Below are 22,228 nucleotides of genomic sequence, written 5' to 3'. Positions count from 1 at the left end.
GGAGGCCGGGCCACGGGGACCTGTTCCCCGGGTTCTGTGTGTGCTGGTTTGAGCCGGTCGATGGAGACTGTGTCGACCCTGTCGCCGAGTCGCAGCTTGAAGACCTTGTCCCCGGTTTGTAGTACCTCGTACGGTCCGTCGTACGGGGGTCGCAGGGGCCCGCGGTGCGCGTCGTGTCGCACGAAGACGAAGCGCGCCTGCTGTAAATTTGGCGGGACGTGAGGTGCGAGTTCGCCGTGTCGGTTGACCGGAAGTGGGGCGAACTGCTGAGCGGAAGAGAAAGAGTTGAGCCGCTGCTGTTCGGCCGACCAAGGCGTGGTAGCCTCCGGGAGGAATTCGCCTGGGACGTGCAGCGGTTGTCCGTAGACTAACTCCGCTGCCGAGGACTGGAGGTCTTCCTTGACCGCGGTGCGTAGGCCTAGTAGCACCCACGGTAGGCGGTCAGTCCAGGTACTGTCCTGCAGGCCGGCGCGGAGTGAGGTCTTGAGTGACCTGTGGAAGCGTTCACAAAGCCCGTTGGCCTGCGGGTGGTACACCGTGGTTCGGTGGAGCGTCACCTCGAGGTTGCGTGCTGTGGCCGTCCAGAGTTCGGAGGTGAACTGGGCGCCTCTGTCGGAGGTTATGTCGGCCGGTACGCCGAACCTCGCAACCCAGGTGTTAACGAACGCCCTGGCGATGTCGGCTGTGGTGGTGGAGGTCAGCGGCACTGCCTCAGGCCAGCGTGTGTAGCGGTCGACCATCGTGAGGAGATAAGTTTGGCCTTGCGATGGCGGTAGAGGACCGACGATGTCGACGTGTACGTGGTCGAAGCGGCGGCTGGGTACCTCGAAGTCTCCCAGGGGTGCTTTTGTGTGCAGCTGTACCTTAGCCCGTTGGCAGGCGAGGCAGGAGGTGGCCCAAGTCCGAACATCTTTGCTGAGGCCGCGCCAGACGAAGCGCTGGGAGAGGAGTTTGACGGATGCGCGGGAACCCGGGTGGGAGAGCCCGTGGAGCGCGTCGAATATGCGGCGGCGCCAGGTTGCAGGGACGACCGGCCTGGGTTGGCCGAGTGAGACGTCGCAAGTGACTGCCGTGGCTTCGGGCCCGTGCGCGACCTTGGTTAGGCATAGCCCTGGCAGGCTGGTAGCCGCCGAGAGGAGGTCTGGGTCCGTGAGCTGGGCCGCTGCTAGTTGCGCGTAGTCGACCGCGAGGTGATTCGCGCAGATGGCGGGACGGGAAAGGCAGTCGGCGACAACGTTGTCTCTACCGGAGACGTGCTGGGTGTCCGGACACGGCCGCGAGCTGGCGTTGCTGCCTAGCGGACCAGGGTTCGGTGTGCTTGGCCATCGCGTATGTGAGCGGCTTGTGGTCCACGTACGCGGTGAAGGGGCGGCCTTCTAGGAGGAACCTGAAATGGCAGACCGACAGGTGGAGCGCGAAAAGCTCGCGGTCGAAAGTGGAGTATTTGACCTCCGGGGGGCGCAGTTGGCAGCTGTAGAAGGCAAGTGGCTGCCACGCGCCATTGACCCACTGCTCGAACACGGCGCCGACCGCGTGGTCGGAGGCGTCGGTGGTGAGCGCGACCCGGGCATCTGCCCTCGGGTGCGCAAGCAGGGTGGCGTTGGCGAGCGCGTTTTTGGTGGCGTCGAAGGCGGCTGACATGTCAGTGGTCCAGGCTACGTCCATCTTGCCGGATTTACCTCGGAGGGAGTCGTATAGGGGCTTCATGAGGGCTGCAGCTATGGGGATGAACCTGTTGTAGAAGTTCACCATCCCGAGGAACTCCTGGAGGCCCTTGATGGTTGTGGGGCGGGGGAATTGCTGGACGGCCTGCACCTTGTTGGGCAGGGGGACGGCCCCAGCAGGGGTGATGTGGTGACCGAGAAAATCGATCTCGGTTAGGCCGAATTGTCACTTCGCCGGGCTGAGGATGAGCCCGTGTTGGGCTAGGCGCCCGAACAGGAAGCGAAGGTGTTCGAGCTGTTCCTGTTTGGAGGAGCTGGCCACGAGAATGTCATCTAGATAGACGAATAGGAAGTTCAGGTCCCGGAGGACTGAGTCCATAAGGCGCTGGAAAGCCTGGGCTGCATTCTTGAGGCCGAAGGGCATCCTCAGGAACTCGAACAGGCCGAATGGGGTGATGACGGCCGTTTTGGGGATGTCCGCGGGGTGTACGGGGGCTTGGTGGTAACCGCGCACCAGGTCGACCTTGGAAAAGACGGTTCGTCCGGCCAGTCGGGCCGAAAAGTCCTGGATGTGTGGCACCGGGTATCGGTCGGGGGTGGTGGCGTCGTTGAGGCGGCGGTAGTCCCCGCAAGGGCGCCAGCCTCCGCCGGGCTTGGGGCGATGTGGAGGGGCGAGGCCCAAGGGCTGCTGGAGCGGCGGATGATGCCGAGTTGTTCCATGGTGGTGAACTCGGCCCGCGCGATTTCCAGCTTGGCCGGGTTGAGTCTGCGGGCGTGGGCAGAAACTGGGGGGCCGGTGGTGGGGATATAGTGCTCCACACCGTGTTTGGCGGCTTTGGCCGAAAAGGTCGGGTTAGTGAGGGCGGGAAACTCGGCTAGGAGTGCCGAGTAGTCGTCCGTGGCTCTGGCGAGGCAGTAAGTCGTCAGGCCGGCCGAACGGGCCGGGGTGAATGCGCCGGGGATGGGGGCCATAGTGTTGATGTCGACGAGGCGGTGCCTCGGAATGTCGACAAGGAGGCCATGGGCACGTAGGAAGTTGGCGCCGATGAGTGGGCAGAGGACCTTGGCTGTGAGGAACTCCCAGCGGTAGCGGCGGCCCGCGAGGTCGAGCGTGACCATGCGGGTGCCATATGTGCGGATGTCAGAGCCATTGGCTGCGGCCAGCGTGATACCCCGTGTGCCGCGTTGGATTTCGAGGGCGGAGGCGGGGGTGATGCTGTGCTGGGCCCCTGTGTCGCACAGAAATCGGCGGTTGGTTCTGTCGTCGGTGACGTACAGTAGAGGCCCCTTTTGCCCTGCGGCCATCGCGGGGGCCGGTGCGGGGGGAGGGGTTGAAAGTACACGGTGGCGTGCAGCGTTGGGCCCTAGTGCCAAAACGGGTGTGGTAGTAGCAGTGACCCGGAGTGGTAGGGCGGTCGGGCCTAGTGGGCCGGGAAGACCGCGTGGTCGTTGCCGTGAGGTCGGGCGCGACGTCGCGAGCGGACTGTGCAGAGAGCAGCCGGTCGGCCTTTTCGGCTATGTCATTCAGGTCCGTGGAGCCAGACTCCACAATGAGCGGGCGGATGCTGGCGGGGAGCTGCCGAATGAAAAGCGTGCGAAAGAGGGCGCCGGTGTTTTTGTCGTCCGAGAGGGACAGCATGTAGGAAAGCAGATCCGAGGGTGAAGCGTCACCAAGGCCAGGGAGGTCAAGGAGTTGGCAGTTGCGCTGGTAAGAGGACGTTTGAAATTTTTTAAGGAGCGCAGCCTTCAGATGTTCCTACTTGCCTTCCGGTGGTGGATCCTGCAGCGCTGCCCAAACCTTGGGGACTGTGGCATAGGTGAGAGAGGAGACGAGGTAGTCGTACTTTGTGGCGTCGACTGTAATGTGTTTCAGCCGGAATCTGGACTCAACTTGAACAAACCAGGCTTCGGCCAGTTTCTCCCAAAAGTCCGGTAGTTTAACCGTGGCTGCGTTTGTATCCGCCATGCTAGCTTAGGATTCGTCCTGAGCGTCAGGGTCACCAGTGTTGAGATACCGTGGCAAACGTGGGAGTCGAGACCAGAGCTAGTAAAACACAACTGCTTTTATTCTACCTCATGGCAAAGAGAAACTGGAAAAGCCCGCGCATCCACTTAAATACTCCCCAGACAGGAAGTGCTCCCGGCAGCCTGTCCCTGTGGGAAACAAGTTGCTGGAGGAAAGGGCCCCCGGCTGGGGGCGTCTGCTTAAACTGTCCATGCCGCCGTGAGCGGATTATGTCCAGTGGTGGCGTGTCGCCACAATCTGATCATTTCTGTGCTTTCTGTGCACAAACTGGCAGCTGCATTTCCTACATTACAAGAGTGACTACATTTGAAAAGTACTTCATTGGATGTCCTGAGGTCGAGAAAGGCGCGATAGAAATGCAAGTCTTTCTTTCTTTCACACCTTACATTTACCCCATAAGCCTTGTGGAGAGCTGAGGAACCCCAATTAAGGCTCAAATAACAAATCCTTTGACTTAGTTTTCATCATTGTTTTGTAAACATCGACTGCAGATTGACTGCCTGCCAGGAGCTATGTGAACGCTAATGTTATAAATATCTCGTGACTGAGGCACATTGGGTTACTGCCCACAACCACTGATGTTTGTCCAGCTCCCTCATACTGTCCGAGATCCAGCTACGTTTTTGATGGCATCATCAGTGCACACCTGTTTGAAGAAAAATAATTTTGAAAAATTCACAAGGGAAAAGCAAAGAATTTTAAAGGTGGTGATAATTGGCAAGTGTCATTCTCTAAAGAGGAGCGATCCTTCTTTAAACGTGCTCTTTCTGTTAGTGATTCTCTCTTTAAATAAGGCCCTTTTTTTTTGCTCTTTCCTTGTTCATAAGAACATAAGAAATAAGAGCTGGATTCGGCCCTTCGAGCCTGCTCCGCCATTCAATAAGATCATGGCTGATCTACTACCTCAATTCCACCTTCCCGCACTATCCCCATATCCCTGAATTTCCTTAGTTCCCCAAAATTTATCGACCTCTGTCTTGAATATACTCAATGACTGAGCATCCACAGCCCTCTGGGGTAGAGAATTCCAAAGATTCACCACCCTCTGAGTGAAGAAATTTCTCCTCATCTCAGTCCAAAATGGCCGACCCCTTATTCTGAGACTGTGACCCTGTGTTCTAGATTCCCCAGCCAGGGGAAACATTTTCTCAACATTAACCCTGTCAAGCCCCTTAGGAATTTTATATGTTTCAATTAGATCACCTCTCATTCTTCTAAATTCTAGGGAATATAGGCCTTGTCTACTCGATCTCTCCTCATAGGACAATCCCCTCATCCCAGGAACCAGTCTAGTGAACCTTCGTTGCACTCCCTCCAAGGTAAGTTTGTCTTTCCTTCGGTAAGGAGGTTCAAAGGGGGTTCTGCCCATGATATCTTTAAGCAAACACAATCCACACCGCTTAAGGCAGGTAGCTGCTTTCGTGAGATGCCTTCAATCGACATATTCTGCCCACCAAGACCCCAGACCGCCTGCCCCATGACAATTTTAACTCTTTCAGTCCTGGATGGCCTTCCTGCTTCTGGAAGCCATGTGGCTCAGTGGGTAGCACACTTGTCTCTGAGGCAAGGAGGTCCATAGGTTCTAAGTCCCACTCCAAAGACATGAGCGCAAAAATCTAGGCTGACACTCCAGTGCAGTGCTGAGGGAGTGCTGCACTGTCAGAGGTGCCGTCTTTCAGATGAGATGTTAAGCCAAGGCCCTGTCTTCTCATTCAGGCGGATGTAAAAGATCTAATTTCACCACTTGAAGAGGAGCAGGGTGAGGTTTTTCTGGGGCCAATATTTATTCCTCCACTAAAACAGCTGATCTGGTCATTATCACATTGCTGTTTATAGGAGCTCGCTGTGCGCAAATTGGCTGCCAGGTATTTTACATTACAACAGTGACCACACTTCTAAAGTACTTTAAGTGCTTTAGGACATCCTGTGGTCGTGAAAGTCGATATATAAATGCGAGTCTTTCTATCAGCTATAGGCAAAAGTAGTCAACCTCTATTATTCACTTCAAAAGTACATATGTGGTTGTAAAGTGGTTTGGGACATCCTTAAGTCATGAGACGCGCCATAAATCTGCAAGTTCTTTCTTATCTTTTGTTCAAAGGAATATGTAGACATATCATTTTGTAAATGTCTAATGATGAGTCGATCTATTATAAAGACTTGGTACATCTATGTCATTATTGACGTAAGGAAACTAGTAGGCACTTGGTCAGAGTATTAAACAAGGCTTTAATCGATTGTTTCACAACATGGAAGTCTAGTTATCCTTCACTAGTTCCTGTTTACAAAATGTCCCTGAGCAAGCTGGGCCCATGCCCGAGTATTTATACTCTCCCTGGACAGCGCCACCAGCAGGCCGCCCAGTATATTTCATAAGTCATTTCTACATGAATGGCATGATTTATGACAATTATATTTTGGAATTTTTTAAATAATTTTTTAAAAATTGCCATTCCACATCTCATAGAATCATAGAAATTTACAGCACAGAAGGAGGCCATTCGGCCCATCGTGTCCGTGCCGGTCGGAAAAGAGCTACCCAGCCGAATCCCCCTTTCCAGCTCTCGGTCTCAGCTCTCTGCAGGTTACGGCACTTCGAGCGCATATCCAAGTATTTTAAACATCCTGAGGGTTTCTGCCTCTACCACCCTTTCAGGCAGTGAGCTCCAGACCCCCCACCACCCACTGGGTGAAAAAAATGTCACCTCAACTCCCCTCTAATCCTTCTACCAATTACTTTAAATCTACGGCCAAACTATGTCAATCCTCTCTCACTGGGAGACTTGGAAGGCTTGGGTCTCCACTGCCAGCCTAATTAAGAGATCCGCTTTCCCAACCCCCCAACTCCGTCACTCTGTGTGGCTGCTTTTGACTTGGCTAGGACCCACGACGCCTCGGCACTGAAGCAAATGTCTGCACAGGCTGAAATGTGAGCCCGGGATTCCCAGTTGATAAGCCGGCACAATAATCTATTATGTCATCAATTCCAACCTCTCTTGATTTATTTCCACATGCAAATACCGCGGCCGCCCTTGACCGTTCGAGGCCTCAAATTGTGGCTCGGTGCCAAACCATAAACTGAGCCAAGGCTGTGGTTGAGGCAGAGATCCCGACGTTAACTCCGGGTGGATTCCCCGCTCAGGCCTGAGTTAAAATTGCAGTCGGGTCTCAATGATGTCATCGGTCCGCAACACGCGCAATGTAAAGAAGGACCCCGTTGGCTCTGGGCGCCTGCTCTTGTCGCCTGCTCAGGAGAGCTGGAAAGAATTGCAGATGTTGCGATCATGGCGGCTTTCGGACAGGTAAAGGCCAGGGGCGATTTTAACAGCCCGCCCGCCAGGTTTCTGCCGAGCGAGCAGGGTGACAATCGCCCCTGTATCATTTAAAAGGGGAATTGGACAAATATTTGAAATAGAAAGAAATGTGAGGACAGGGCAGTGAAATGGGATCGGAGTCAACAGGTGAAGAGCCAGCACCAGCACAGACACGATGGGCTGAGTGGCCTCTTTCTGTGCAGTAATTTCTATGACTAGTGGGGCAGGGAAGCAGGACGGGGTAAGTTGTCAAGAAACTATTAATATTTCTTTTTTTCAACAGCCGCCAACATGCCCATGACAAAGGTTCTTGCAGCAGCTGACATCACCAAGGCCCTCAGTGCTGTCCAGGGTACGTGTAACCCTGTACCGCATCTGTCTTTCTTTCTTTCTCTCTTTCTCTTTCTCTCCCTTTCTCTTTCTCTTTCTCTCTCTCTTTCTCTCTTTCTTTCTCTCTCTCCCTTTCTCTCTTTCTTTCTTGCTTTCTCTTTCTCTCTTTCTCTCTCTCTCTTTCTCTCTTTCTTTCTCGCTTTCTCTCTTTCGCTCTCTCTTTCTCTTTCTTTCTTTCTCTCTCTCTTTCACTCTCTTTCTCTCTTTCTTTCTCGCTTTCTTTCTTTCTCTCTTTCTCTTTCTCTCTCTTGTAGGGGGGCATCTTTTACCTGGTTTACGGTAATTTACCTTCCTTTACCTGGTTTACGGTAATTTACCTTCCTTTACCTGGTTTACGGTAATTTACCTGGTCAGGCAGCCTTTTTGTTTCACAGACTGAGACCAAAACCAATCAGCGGTTTCGAATCGCTAAACCCACCCTTCCAGTTCTGACTGGAGGAACTTATAATTAATGATATTAAAAATGGACAAATGATCTGGATGTAAGAAAGTCAAACTTTATTAACTAAATAAACTACACCACACGATCAATGTAATCACGGTAAAATTGCTTAGATAAGGGAGGAAAAAAACGGGCATAACGAGGGAAAATGACTAAAATCACAATTTTAACGAAATCCCACTTTACTCCCCATCCCTAAGCCTATCCTAAGTTGCCTTGTGGAAGGTCAGAAAAATATATGCTCACCACTATAATGCCAGCTCCGTGCCCTGCGAGATCTTCACTGTCCCGAAGTAAAGAAAACACCCCAGTGTTTTAAAAGTAAACTGCTGGTGTTTTTACTTCTTCAGACAGACTTCCACGCTGTAGGTAGAGGCACACGGAGGCAAGCCAGAGAGAGTGAGATGCTTCTCAGAAGCTATCTTTATATACCTCAATTTTGGGGCCGAGATGTTCCCGCCCAAATCCAAGTTCATCTGGGCTAAAACAAAAGGATCCAAACCGTCCCCTATTATCTGGGATGGGTTTCGAATAAAGCTTGGAGTGGTTTGAATGTGTCTTCATTCTGGGGCCGAAATGTTCCCACCCAAATCCAAGTTCATCTGGCTAAAACAAAAGGGATCCAACTGCCCTATTGTCTAGTAATGGGTGATTCAAACCCATTAATTCTTAAACTGTTCCTTTCCGTAGTTTCGGTGTGTTCTCATTGTGTGCTGGGCTTTGAATGGAGTTGGATTACTAGGTAAACAGAAGCCCTTTGTCCTGCGGTCACTGAAACTGCAGTCTTAAGTGGTTTAATTCCTTATGTCAACAAGGAAGCGGTTTCCTGTAAACAAACATCGATTGCCTCTGAAGGGAAGGGAACCTCCCTTTTTGATTGACAGAATCTGACTGCCACTGCTTCAGACACAGAAAGCTGCTTCCTTTGTTCTTGGCCACACATTCCAATGGCCATTTTAAACCACTTTGCAATTTACACAGTTCAAAACTCAAGAGTACATTTTTTAAATAAAATGTGCTGTCTTAAAGTGTGCGAATTTTTCCACGAAGTTCCTCGATTCCGGTGTTGTCCACGTGCTGCCTAACTCAACACAGCCCCCCTGCGATTCTGGGTATGTTTAAAACATTGTCCAACCCAGAGGCAATTTCCAGGATGTAGATTAATATTTTCCGATCTTCGGGGACTGAGGGGATTTTTGCGAACCCCTACACTCTCTTTCTCTCTTTCTTTATTTCTTTCTCTCTCTCTCTCCAGCAAACTGAAGGTTTATTTCCATGGGGGCACTCCCGCTGCCCCACCATAACTTCAGTGGACGAACCGCAGAAACCCCGGACAAATGGCGCCAATGCCATTTGCCCCTATTTTCTGAGGTTTCCGCGCCACTTCCACCAAAATGATGGGGGATGAGCAGGAGAACCCTTGTGGAAATTCACCGACCGCACCCCCCTCCCACCCCCGCTATTGAAGTTAGCTGTTGCTCATTCTGTTGAGTGGCCGTTGTGGGGACTTTGAATAATGGGCTCGGAAAGTGATTGGTTCCAGGGTTGGAGTTTCTAATATTTGATAAGAGTAGGCATAGAATCAGATGATTCTCATTCTTCAAACTTTGAAGATCAGATGGCCATTGAAACCTCTACATCTATCGAAACTACCGGAGCAGGCAATCAGGGCCTCAGTTTAATGTCCCACTTTTTTTTATTCATTCTCGGGATGTGGGCATCGCTGGCAAGCCCACCATTTATTGTCCATCCCTAATTGCCCTCGAGAAGGTGGTGGCGAGCCGCCTTATACAACTGAATGGCTTGCTAGGGCATTTCAGAGGAGCAGTTAAAAGTCAACCACATTGCTGTGTGTCTGGAGTCACATATAGGCCAGACCGGGTAAGGACAGCAGATTTCCTTCCCTAAAGAACATTAGGTTTTTGCGACAATCCGGTAGTTTCATGGTCACCATTACTGACACTAACTTTTTATCCCAGATTTTTATTTAATTAATTGAATTTAAATTCCCCAGTTGCCACGGTGGGATTGAGAATTCATAGAGGGAAAAATTGGGTCGCGGCCCCTTTGGACGCCCCGAAAAATTTAGCAACTGCCCACCAACCCCCCCCCATGCTGGAAATTGAGTGGTATTGCCCCAAGCAGGAGGCAGGGCGCTACTGGAAGCGCTCCCCGTTTTTCCTGAGGCACTACCATTCAATATCGTGACGCTATGTTCAGTAGCGCCACGCACGTCGGCACATAGCACCGCGGTACTGCAGGCCTCCCTCCCCTGATTAAAGGCCTAGCGCAGCGCCCACCGGGACCCTGCTGGACCACCGGAGAGCGAGATGCCGGCAAAAGAGCCCCAGCACTCAAGAGGAGTGCCGGGCTGACCGATCGCTGACCGATCGCGGCCGGCCCAAAAGAAAATGGCCGCCCAGCACCTGCCCTTTAGCTTGCGCCGCCTCGGGGCGCTAACAGGAGGCGCAAAGCAACCCAATTTCCACCCCCCCCCATAGTCTCCAGATCATTAGTCCAGGCCTCTGGATTACTAGTCCCGTAACATAACCACGATGCCACCGTACTACCTAAAGGACACACCTCCAATAATGCAGTGCTCTCTCAGTACTGCGCTAGAGTGTCAGCCTAAATTATGAACTCAAGCCACAGCCTTCAGCCCTAGAGGCAAGAGTGCTATCAGAATATAAGAACATAAGAAATAGGAGCAGGAATAGACCACTTGGCCCCCCGAGCCTGCTTCGCCATTCAATAAGATCGTGGCTGATCTTGGGCTCAAAGCCACTTCCCCGCCCGCTCCCCATAACCCTTCACTCCCTTATCTTGTAAAAATCTGTCTATCTCCACCTTAAATGTATTTAATCACCCAGCCTCCACAGCTCTCTGGGGTAGAGAATTCCACAGATTCACGACCCTCTCAGAGAAGAAATTCCTCCTCATCTCGGTTCTAAAAGGGCGACCCTTTATTCTAAAACTGTGCCCCCGCGTTCTAGATTTCCCCACGAGAGGAAACACCCTCTCTGCATTTACCTTGTCAAGCCCCCTCACTATCTTATATGTTTCAATAAGATCACCTCTCATTCTTCTAAACTCCAATGAGTATAGGCCCAACCTGCTCAACCTTTCCTCATAAGACAACCCCTTCATCTCAGGAATTAACTGACCCAAGCCGCAAGATGCAGTCCCGTGTCACACGGACCCAGGAAACCCTAAATTTGATTCCTGGCCTGTGCCGCATTAACCGGCTTTACCTCTGAGGTTACAACGACCGTGAATGCAACCTGGCAGGGGCAGGGTGAAAAAGAGTCAGCCTGGGTTCTGTAACCGGTTTTTGTGATGACCAATTTGCTATGACCCCTGCCGCAATCGCCAATTATTGTAAGTGGTTTCGCCCCGCCCGTAGCGAGCACGCAAACCCCCCTTACTACAAGTTCTGGACGATAGGGATTACTGAGGACAGATTTGAACACGGACAGTGTTTTCGGGCTCACCCGTACAGTGTTTATTAAGGTTAACAAAAACCACTCCACTCGCATACAGTACGAGCAGTGTGAACACAACAGTACAGTTTAAAACAGTACAACCCTGACTTGTCCAACAAGCCCCTGCCGTGCTGACTTACCACGGCCTAAAAACACCCTCCTGTGAACTAAACTGTCACAGGACCCTTCCAACACTAAACCTCCTCTGGTTTGGTAGGAACATACAGGCACCCCCCTCACACAGCTAAGTGATCTTGTGGGTGTGTAGGCTTGGCAATGCTCACCTAGATTGCCCCTTTTATCTTGCTTGCAGCTTTCTCCCGTACGTCTCGGCTACCTGGTTCCGTACTGGCCTTGCGGCATGAGAGTCCCAGCCTCAGTCGAAGTCCGTCTCGGTTGGAAGAGCAAGGCTCTGCTCCCCTTGATGTTCCGTTGTGTGGAGGGCTGGAGAGAGAGCGAGAGCTATCGAAACTGCTCTCTTTTATACCCCTCCAATACACAGACTGCAGCCTGTGGTATTAATGGACACATGGACTGGAGGAATGGTTTTCGATCTCTTGAATGGTTTGAATGGTTTTTTGATCTCTTTTCGATCTTCCTGCCGATTAACTTAACAAGTTCATCTTGACTAGAACAATGAGTCGTCAGCCTTGTTAATCAAGACTTGGGAGTGGGCCTCTCGGGCCATTGTTCCCAGGACAGTTCGTTTCCATACGACTGAGTCGTCTCCAGCTTGAGTGGTTTTTCACTGCTCCCCGCCCACCCCCCCCCCCCCCCAAACAGCCTGTCCAGTTTTTAATAAGGGTTAAAATCTAAAAATCCATGAAGTCTGCGCCGACTGCTACAGTTCCCGTTTCTGATCGCTCTCCATTGACCCTAGGTGAACATTGGGTGAGAACAGGATTGGGTCAATCGCCACCAGCGCTCACACCTGCAGGAAGGACATATGCACAAGGAACCAGAGGGTTGTTGGTGCCTTTGAGAGGAGGTGGTGGTGGGGGGGAGGGGTGGTGAAAGAAGAAAGTTAGAGGCTAGGACTAGACCTCTTTGTGTCCTCCATAGGCCACTATAATTGCAAAGTTTGAAAAGAAAAGTGCTTGCCTCATGATTGTACCTCATTTATGTAATTTCTAGCTCCTGGGAGCTTCAATCACAAGAAGTTCTTTAAATTGGTCGGTCTGAAGAACAAAACCGCTGCACAGGTGAAAGAAGTCTTTAATATCCTTGACCAAGATCAGAGTGGCTACATTGAAGAGGAGGAGCTCAAGTAAGACCCAGCTGCACAGATAGTGTTTGACTAATCTAATTGAGTGTTTTGATGAAGTAACAGGGAGGGTCGATGACGGGAATGCAATGGAAGTTGTCTACATGGATTTTAGGAAGGCGTTTGACAAAGTACCACACAGAAGGCTGGTTAACAAAATTGAGGCTCATGGAATAGGTGGGTTAGTGGCAGCTTGGATAAGGACAGAAAACAGCAAGTTGTGGTAAATGGTTGTTTTTCAGACTGGAGGATGGTAGACAATGGTGTTCCCCAAGGGTCAGTGCTGGGGCCACTACTTTTTTGATATATATAAATGACCTGGATATTGGAATACAGAGTAGAATTTCTAAATTTGCCGATGACACCAAACTTGGGGATGTGGCCAATAGTGATGATGATACCGACCGACTGCAACAGGACATAGAAAGGCTAGCAGAATGGGCAGACAAGTGGCAGATGGAATTTAATACAGAGAAATGTGAGGTGATGCATTTTGGCAGAAGGAACAGGGAGAGGCAATATACACTTAATGGCACAGTTTTAAAGAGTGTGCAGGGACAGAGGGATCTGGGAGTTAATGTGCATAGGACTCTGAAGGTGGCAGGGCATATTGAGAGTGTGGTTAGCAAAGCATATGGGATCTTGGGCTTCATAAATAAAGCTATTGAATACAAAAGTAGCGAAGTTATGCTGAACCTTTATAAAGCGCTGGTTAGGCCACAACTGGAGTATTACGTCCAGTTCTGGTCACCACACTTTAGGAAGGATGTGAAGGCCCTTGAGAGGGTGCAGAGGAGATTTACCAGAATGGTTCCGGGGATGGGGGATCTTAGCTACAAGGACAGGTTGGAGAAGCTGGATTTGTTTTCATTAGAGCAAAGGAGGTTGAGGGGTGATTTGATAGAGGTGTACAAGATTATGACGGGTTTGGATAGGCTAGACGGGGAAAGGCTGTTCCCACTAGTTGATGGTACAAGGACTAGGGGACATAGATTTAAGGTTTTGTGCAAGAGATACAGGGGGGATGTGAGGAAAAATAACCCTCAAGAAGCTCGACACCACCCAGGACAAAGCAGCCCGCTTGATTGGCACCCCATCCACCACCTTAAACATTCACTCCCTCCACCACCGGTGTACCGTGGCTGCAGTGTGTACCATCTACAAGATGCACTGCAGCAACTCGCCAAGGCTTCTTCGGCAGCACCTCCCAAACCCGCAACCTCTGCCACCTAGAAGGACAAGGGCAGCAGGCGCATGGGAACACCACCACCTCCAAGTTCCCCTCCAAGTCACACACCATCCTGACTTGGAAGTATATCGGCCGATCCTTCATCGTCGCTGGGTCAAAATCCCGGAACTCCCTCCCTAACAGCACTGTGGGAGCACCATCCCCACACGGACTGCAGCGGTTCAAGAAGGCGGCTCACCACCACCTTCTCAAGGGCAACAAGGGATGGGCAATAAATGCCGGCCTTGCCAGCGACGCCCACATTCTATAAACGAATAAAAAAATATATCGGGCTCCGTCATATAAAATGACCGTCCGGAGCTACCAGTGTGTGCTGTGTAAGGAAGTGCATCGCAAGAGCCCCATAGTAAGATTTGTAGCAGCACTCATGAACCCTGAGGATGCCTGTCACAATGGCATATACTGCAAAGCGGGGCAATAAAGCGAGCTGGACCTGTTGAAGGGAGATTGAGCAATGGAGAGGTGGGGAGGGGTCTTTGCTTGAAATGACAGGAAAGATTGATTGTCAATAGACAAAGAAGAGAAAGATTGAGTCTTAAAAGCTTGGGTCGCTGTTGGCAAATATTTTTGTGATTCCTTGACAGATCTGTGCTAAAGGGTTTTGCGCCTGAGGGAAGGGAACTCTCCGATAGTGAGACCAAGGCTTTACTTGCAGCCGGTGATGAGGATCATGATGGTAAAATCGGAGCAGAAGGTAGGTATTTGATGTTATCTGAGACATAGGTCATGGTGACAACTATTTGCCTGCACATGTGTGGCTCTGAATGTACTTTCTTGGCTAGCCACCCTCCACCATTTTCCTCCTCACCTCTTGTTGGCAACCCTTGTGAAGGCACTTACATAGGAACAGAGGAACAAAGGAACACAGGAACAGGAGGAGGCCATTCAACCCCTCGAGCCTACTCTGCCATTCAATGAGATCGTGGCTGATCTGCGACCTAACTCCATCTACCAGCCTTTGGCCCATATCCCTTAATACCTCTGGTTAATAGAAAGCAATCAATCTCTGATTTAAAATTAACAATTGATCCAGCATCAATTGCTGTTTGCGGAAGAGAGTTCCAAACTTCTACCACCCTTTGCGTGTAGAAGTGTTTCCTAATTTCACTCCTGAGAGGTCTGGCTCTAATGTTTAGACTATGCCCCCTAGTCCTAGGCTCCCCAACCAGCGGAAATAGTTTCTCTCTATCTACCCTATCTCTCAAGAACGGGCCCAATACCTACCCTATCTGTTCCCCTTAATACCTTGAAAACTTCGATCATATCACCCCTTAACCATCTAAATTTCAGGTAATACAACCCGAGTTTGTGTAATCTCTCCTCGTAATTTAACCCTTGGAGTCCGGGTATCATTCTGGTAAACCTACGCTGCACTCCCTCCAAGGCCAATATGTCCTTCCTAAGGTGTGGTGCCCAGAACTGCTCACAGTGCTCCAGGTGTGGTCTAACCAGGGTTTTGTACAGCTGCAGCATCACTTCTGCCCCTCTTGTACTCTAGCCCTCTAGATCTATAGGCCAGCATTCCATTAGCCTTTCTGATTATTTTCTGTACCTGACATTATTCCTGGAGGTGTCGTCACATGACCTCCTGCCTCCAACTGCCCCGCCCCAACACTCCCGCCATTGGTCACCAGACACGTCCATCATCGCAGCTCCCTGCCTTCCCACGGTCAACTGGAAAGCGAATGGACTCTTCATTACTCAATTAGACCATTCCTGACTGTCAGTCAAGCAGCCTTTTTTTCCTCCCGATATTTTTTTTAAAAACAGCATTTTTGATTGACCCTGTGATTTCTCCCCTGGGTGTTTGCAGTGTCCTGGAAACTAGTCGTCAATTCCAGGGAGACTCCAGGGCAATCCTGGAGGGTTGGCAGCCCGAGTACTCGTGACTCGTGCTCCACATACACCGGTCCTCTTTCGGTTCCTCATCAAAGTGGGGCATTCTCCATGCATGAGTGAGACAATGAATGTTGGCAGGTTACTCGACAGCAGAGGGCCTCACAGCCAGGCCAGGTTGTCCATGAGCACAGGAAGGGTTGCTTGATAACAATTACAATTAGAAACCCTGGGTAATATTCCCCACCCTTAGCCTTAGGGGCGCTGAGGCAAGTTGCAGCTGTCATAAAAAAGAAAGACTTACATTTCTATAGCGCCTTTCACGACCACCAGACATCTCAAAGCGTTTTACAGTCAATAAAGTACTTTTTGAAGTGTAATGTGGGACACGTGACAGCCAATTTGTGCACAGCAAGCTCCCACAAACAGCAATGTGATAACGACCAGATAATCTGTTTTAGTGACGTTGGTTGAGGGATAAATATTGGCCAGGACTCCGGGGAGAACTCCTCCCTGCTCTTCTTTGAAATAGTGCCATGGAATCTTTTACGTCCACCTGAGAGAGCAGACGGGGCCTCGGTTTAACATCTCATCTGAAAGACGGCACCTCTGACAGTGCAGCACTCCCTCAGCACTGCACTGGGAGTGTCAGCCTAGCTTTATATGCTCAAGTCCCTGGAGTGGGACTTGAACCCACAACCTTCTGACTCAGAGGCGAGGGTGCTGCCCACTGAGCCACAGCTGACACTCAACAAGCAGTACAGACTGGGGGTGGGGGGTGGTCAAACTTGGGACACCCCTCGGGTCTGCGGGTTGCCAGCCCTCCAGGATTGTCTTGAGTCTCCGGGAATTAAAGACTAATCTCCAGAAAACCACTACGAGCAGGACCCAGGAGAACAATCATAGGGGCATTAAAAACAAAGGAGAACTTTTCTTTTTATTCGAACACTTTCGTTTATTAGTTAAAAAAAAGTATTGGAGAGGGGGGAAAAAAAGACTGTTTGACTGCAGCAACTCGCCAAGGCTTCTTCGGCAGCACCTCCCAAATCCGCGACCTCTTCCACCTAGAAGGACAAGGGCAGCAGGCACACGGGAACACCACCACCTCCAAGTTCCGCTCCAAGTCACACGCCATCCTGACTTAGAAGTATATCGCCAATCCTTCATCGTCGCTGGGTCCAAATCCTGGAACTCCCTCCCTAACAGCACTGTGGGAGCACCTTCACCACACGGACTGCAGCGGTTCAAGAAGGCGGCTCAACCATCACCTTCTCAAGGGGCAATTAGGGATGGTCAATAAACGCTAGCAATGCCTACGTCCTGTGAACAAATAAAGAAAAAATAAAATTTTTAAAAATCCTCCAATCAGCGTTGGCAACCCTACTGGGGTCAAAGGTTAAGGGTTGAACCCGGGACCTTTTTAAACTGCGTCCCTCAATGGCAGCTCATCAACAGGGCCATCAACGTTTTGTTTAATAACACAGGGGCAGAAAAGAGCGTGGGCCTCTTTTCAGACTCTGTGCCGCGTGAGCAGCGCGAGCCCAAGCAGAGAGGCCCGAGGCCGGCTCGAAATTGGGCCTCACCTAAAATAAACTGGGCGAGCTGCCGGACGCTCCAGCGTTTGCACAGGGTTGAACTTCAGGCCTCCGGCCTTGCCGGCAACGCCCCTCAGACGAGTCCTGGTGAGGGGGAGGGGAGGAGCTGGAGCGGGCAGGGGGAGGGGGTTCGATCCCCAGGACTGTGGAGTCGGGGGGGAGTACATGTAAAATAATGTTTTAATGAACTCACCTTTAGTTGGCATCCATAAGGGTCTCTGAAGAGTCCTGAGCAGAACGAGCCCAATACCAGCCCTGATCATTGGTGACTAATTTTGTAGAGGGGTCCTTCGACAGGTGTTAGGCCTAAAGAATTTCAACCTACGAATTGATCAGTGGGGACAAAGGCTAAGCAGTTGGGCGCGTGCCATCCCACTGCTAAATTAGTATGCGTTGTGGCCTGGAAAACTGGCACAACGCATAGCAATTTTACCCCACAGCCTCTGAATCCATAGAGTGGACTATCAAAAGAGAGCAAATCCAAGTTTGTTCATTCCCTCCACTCGACCCCTCCACCACCGGGTGATGTCATAACCTGAACAGCTAATAAGAAACACAGATGGAACTTGAATCATCAGTAGAACAGTACACTGGGTTTTCTTTGATATTTAAAATAGGAGGCATTTTTCTAGATTTCTTCTGTTCGGCAATCTCGTTAAGCGCATTGGTTGGCTATTCTAACACAGGATGTATCATAGCCATGGCCTCGCCCCCTCCCTAGCTCTGTAACCTCCTCCAGCCCTACATACCTCCAAAATACCTGCGCTCCTCCAATCCTGGCCTCTTGCGCATCCCCGACTTCCTTCGCTCCGCCATTGGCCGCCGTGCCTTCAGCTGCCCAGGCCCCTAAGCTCTGGAATTCCCTCCCTAAACCTCTCCGCCTCTCCTTTAGGCCACGGCTGGATTATTGTGGCCAAACCTGGGCACTACTTCTTAGGAAGGACGTCAGGGCATTCAAGAGGCTGCCGAGGAGATTTACTACAATGTTACCAGAGATGAAAGATTTCAGTTACGTGGAGAGACCTGAGAAACTGGGGCTGTTCTCCTTAGAGCAGAGAAGGTTAAGGGGAGATTTGATAGAGGCGTTCAAAATTATGAATGGCTTTGGTAGAAATAAATAGAGAAATTGTTTCCAGTGGTGAAAGAGTCGCCAACTAGAGGATAAATATTTAAGGTAATTGGCAAAAGAACCAGAGGCGACATGAGGGAAAAAAATTACGCAGCGAGTTGTTGTGATCTGGAACGCGCTGCCTGAAAGGGCGGTGGAAGCAGATTCAATAGTAACTTTCAAAAGAGAATTGGATAAATACTTGAAGGGGAAACATTTGCAGCCTCTTGAATGCCCTGACGTCCTTCCTAAAAAGTAGTGCCCAGATTTGGCCACAATAATCCGACTGTGGCCTAAAGGAGAGGCGGAGAGGTTTAGGGAGGGAATTCCAGAGCTTAGGGGCCTGGGCAGCTGAAGGCAAGGCGGCCAATGGCAAAGCGAAGGAAGTCGGGGATGCGCAAGTGGCCAGGATTGGAGGAGCACAGATATTTCGGAGGTTTGTAGGGCTGGAGGAGGTTACAGAGCTAAGGAGGGGGCGAGGCCATGGCTATGATTCATCCTGTGTTTGACCAGCCAACCAATGCGCTTAACGAGATTACCGAAAAGAAGAAATCTGGAAATATGCCACCTATTTTAAATACCAAAGAAAACCCAGTGTACTGTTCTACTGATGATTCAAGTTCCATCTGTGTTTCTTACTAGCTGTCCAGGTTATGACATCACCCGGGGAAAGGACAGGGGGAGTGGGACTAATTGGATAGCTCATTTCAAAGAGCCGGCACAGGCACGATGGGCCAAATGGCCTCCTTCTGTGCTGTGTCATTCTATGATTCTATGATCAATCTTTCCTTCATCAAGTTGCTCCTTAAAACCTACCTCTTTGACCAAGCCTTTAGCCGCCTGTCCTAATATTTCCTTATGTGGCTCGGTGTCAAATTTGGTTTGATAATCGTTCCCGAGAAGCAACTTGGGACATTTTACTACATTAAAGGTGCTGTATAAACACAAGCTGTTGGTTCCCTGAAACAGAATTAACTGAAATAAGAACATAAGGGGGAAAAATTGGGTTGGTTTGCACCTCTCGTTGGCGCTCCCGGGAGGCGCTAACGGGGTGCAAATCCCCTAGCGCCCGGGTGCGGCGCCACTAACGCCTCCCGCGAAATTCAGCAGGGCGTTAGCGGCCGTGGTAGCCGGTAGCGCCCCTCGGCGCTGTGCCACCGCTGATGACGTCATCGGCGTGCGCAGCGCCCCTGGCTGTAAACTTCCCTTGCGCCCCCTGACCTATGGGCGCACGATCTGTCCGACAGGGTCGGGGGGGGGGGGGTGGTTCGGCGGCGGCGGCGGCGCTACTTAAAGGGCAGGTGTCGGGCGGCCATTTTTATTTTGGGCCGACTGCCAGCGCCTGCCCCCCCTTTCGCTTTTGCATGCGGGGTGCCGGCCGCGATCGCTCAACCCGGCGCTCCTCTTGAGTGCCGGGCTGTTTTCACGGTACCCAGCTCCCCGGTGGTCAAACAGGGTCCCCATGTGTGCTGCGCTGCGCTAGGCCCCCCCCTTTAATCAGGGGAGGAGGCGTGCAATGACGCGGCGCTACGTGCCGACGCGCGTAGCGCCGTGAAATTCAGTAGTAGCACCCCAAGCCGGAGGGGGAGCGCTTCCAGTAGCACCCCACCTCCTGCTTGGGGCACTACTGCTGAATTTACGGCGGTGGGGGGAGGCGCTAACTTTTTTGACGTTAGCGCCCCAAAATGGGCGCCACCCAATTTTTCCTCCCTAAGTGTTTAAGCGGGAGTTGGATACTTACTCGGGAAGGAGGGATATTTGGGCTATGGGAATAAGGCAGGAAATTGGGACTAAAAAGGATAAAGAGACACCGTCACTAACAAAATGTGGGGAGCAGGCTCCATCGGCAAAATGGCCGACTCCAGTCGCTGCATTTGCTGAGTCGTTTAAAAGTTTTAATTCATTATTGTTCTTTTTTTTCCTTCGCAGAATTTGCAAAAATGGTGGCTGAAGCATAAAAGCTCCCAAACAAATCGATCCGCCCTTCTCCCTCACCATTTGAATTCACAAAGACCCCCGCAAGAAAACCTCGGTTAATTAATTTTGTCCATGTAGTTCCTTCTATTTATTTGTACATTTTATACTCGTGTTTGTGCTGGAAGATGCTGTCAAACAAATAAATGTCAAAGAATAATTTGGTCCCACATCGTGGCCACTGTGTGTTTCGTTGAGTCTCTCTGTTTCACAAGTTGGTTGGAGATGACCCCCACTCTTGAGTTTTGCCCGATTAGCTGCAAGTCCAGGCTTTGCATTACGGGCGGTCCCGGTCTATCCCGGAGGATCCCTCATTATCTGCGCTGGCCTCTTGACTCCCGACATTGCAGGTCAGCTACCCAACTGAGCGTCTTGTCTTCATTGCCTAGTCTGTAGCAGTACAGTCTGGGGGGCTTCGCCCGTGACGTCAGGAGCCAGGAGCCAGCCCAGGTGAACCTGAATGAAGTTTATTTGTTCGCGGGATGTGGGCGATGCTGGCAAGGCCGAAATCATTGTCCGTCCCGACCTGCGCCAACAAGGTGGTGTTGGCCTGCTCCTTGGTCTTTGTGCTGCTGGTGCGCCAGCAAGGGAGGAAAATCCAGGATATTGACCCAGTGACGATGATAATGGGGGGCGATTTTGCCAGCCCTGGGGAGGCGGGTATGGAGGCGGGACTGCCAGGAAAATGGCAGAATTTGGGGGCGGGTGCCCAACCTGCCCCCAACCCGCCTCCATGCCATCTTGCCAGGAGGTGGGTAGCCGTCCCACGCCGGGTCCTGTCTCCTTGGAGGCGGGAAGGGATTAAAGCCTATTAACTGCCTGAAAATAGGATTATCTCCTTTTTGCCCTCAAAGTGCAGGCTTCCCGAAGGCTCCGAAACACACCAGCTCAGCTCAGCGAGTACTGGGTCAGGGGGGTGCAAAAGTGTGCTGTGAAGGTAAGTGATGGGTGCAAGAGTGTAGAGGTGAGTATCTGAGTTGAATCCTAAGTGTTTTTAAAAGTGTACTTACCTTTGTTTCTTCCTGCAGGCTTCAGTCGGTTTGTATGCGGAGAGTCTCGGACCTCCGTGTTGCAGATGACAGATAGCCGTTGCATTCTCAGATGCAACAACCATCTAATTTCTGTAAAAGAAAGAGGTTTGATGAGTCTTGTATGCAAGACCTCATCAAACTACAGAGAGTGTCAGTGTTTGACAGCTTCACAGAGCAGTCAAACGAAGACAAATCATCTGTCAAAAATTTTTGACAGATGAAACGTCATACATTGACATTCTCTTCAACCGGCTTTCCCTTAATTGGCCTGCTAAGCCCGCTGGGCGGGCTTAACAAGGTCAATCAAGGGAAAATAGCGTGGGTTGGCCAGAAGTTGTTGGAGGCAGGACTGAAACCCGACAAGTGGGAGTCCCGCCTCACAAAGCTCCCCATTGACAAAATCACCCCCATAGTGTCCAAGTTAATCTTATGTTCATTAATAAATAGACATTCTTATTATGAACACAGCTAGCTTTTGCTAGTTACTTTATTGAGCACATGTGGACTCGGTACTGTATCTGTGGAGGCTTCCATCTTGACTGCTGCCTTGTGGGTAGCCTAGTGCCTCATGGGTAATGTAGTCTTAATATCATACAGCTGGGTAGTGTAGTCTTATACATACAGCTATATACAGCTCTACGGCTCCACCTAGTGTCCACTATAGAATGACATGTTATTGATCGTTACAGTTAGGATGGTGTATGACTTCAAGGGGAACTTGGAGGTGATGGTGTTCCCATAACGTGTTTGACAGCACCTCCCAAACCCGCGACCACTACCACCTCGCAGGACAAGGGCAGCAGGCGCATGGGAACACCACCACCTCCAAGTTCCCCTCCAAGTCACACACCAT

The 22,228-nt window shown here is 50.9% G+C and overlaps 2 protein-coding genes across 4 annotated transcripts in view; one reads left to right on the top strand and one right to left on the bottom strand.

The window, feature by feature from the left end:
• Positions 1–20,514, top strand: part of LOC147099476 (parvalbumin alpha-like) — a 138,647-nt gene extending 118,133 nt beyond the window's left edge. For 2 of the 3 annotated variants that reach the window (XM_085969658.1, XM_085969656.1), the window contains exons 2-5: positions 7,288–7,356; positions 12,453–12,585; positions 14,416–14,525; positions 20,300–20,514. In XM_085969658.1, the coding sequence (XP_085825784.1) occupies positions 7,296–7,356; positions 12,453–12,585; positions 14,416–14,525; positions 20,300–20,328 (333 nt within the window). In that variant the 5' untranslated portion in view covers positions 7,288–7,295 and the 3' untranslated portion in view covers positions 20,329–20,514. Of the gene's footprint in view, positions 1–4,915; positions 5,010–7,287; positions 7,357–12,452; positions 12,586–14,415; positions 14,526–20,299 lie in introns of all 3 variants that reach the window. The other variant, XM_085969657.1, reaches the window with a different exon arrangement.
• Positions 16,604–22,228, bottom strand: part of LOC147099475 (cytochrome P450 3A29-like) — a 57,739-nt gene continuing 52,114 nt past the window's right edge. Inside the window, exon 13 of the mRNA XM_085969652.1 lies at positions 16,604–16,987. Coding sequence (XP_085825778.1) covers positions 16,961–16,987 — 27 coding nt within the window. The 3' untranslated portion in view covers positions 16,604–16,960. The remainder of the gene's footprint in view (positions 16,988–22,228) is intronic.

This window comes from Somniosus microcephalus, chromosome 28 (genome assembly GCF_052327205.1).
Source record: "Somniosus microcephalus isolate GS21.2 chromosome 28, FLI_Smic_1.0, whole genome shotgun sequence".
Lineage (NCBI taxonomy): Eukaryota > Metazoa > Chordata > Chondrichthyes > Squaliformes > Somniosidae > Somniosus > Somniosus microcephalus.
Note: the sequence above shows the minus strand (reverse complement) of the source record. Positions and strands in the feature narration are given on the sequence as shown.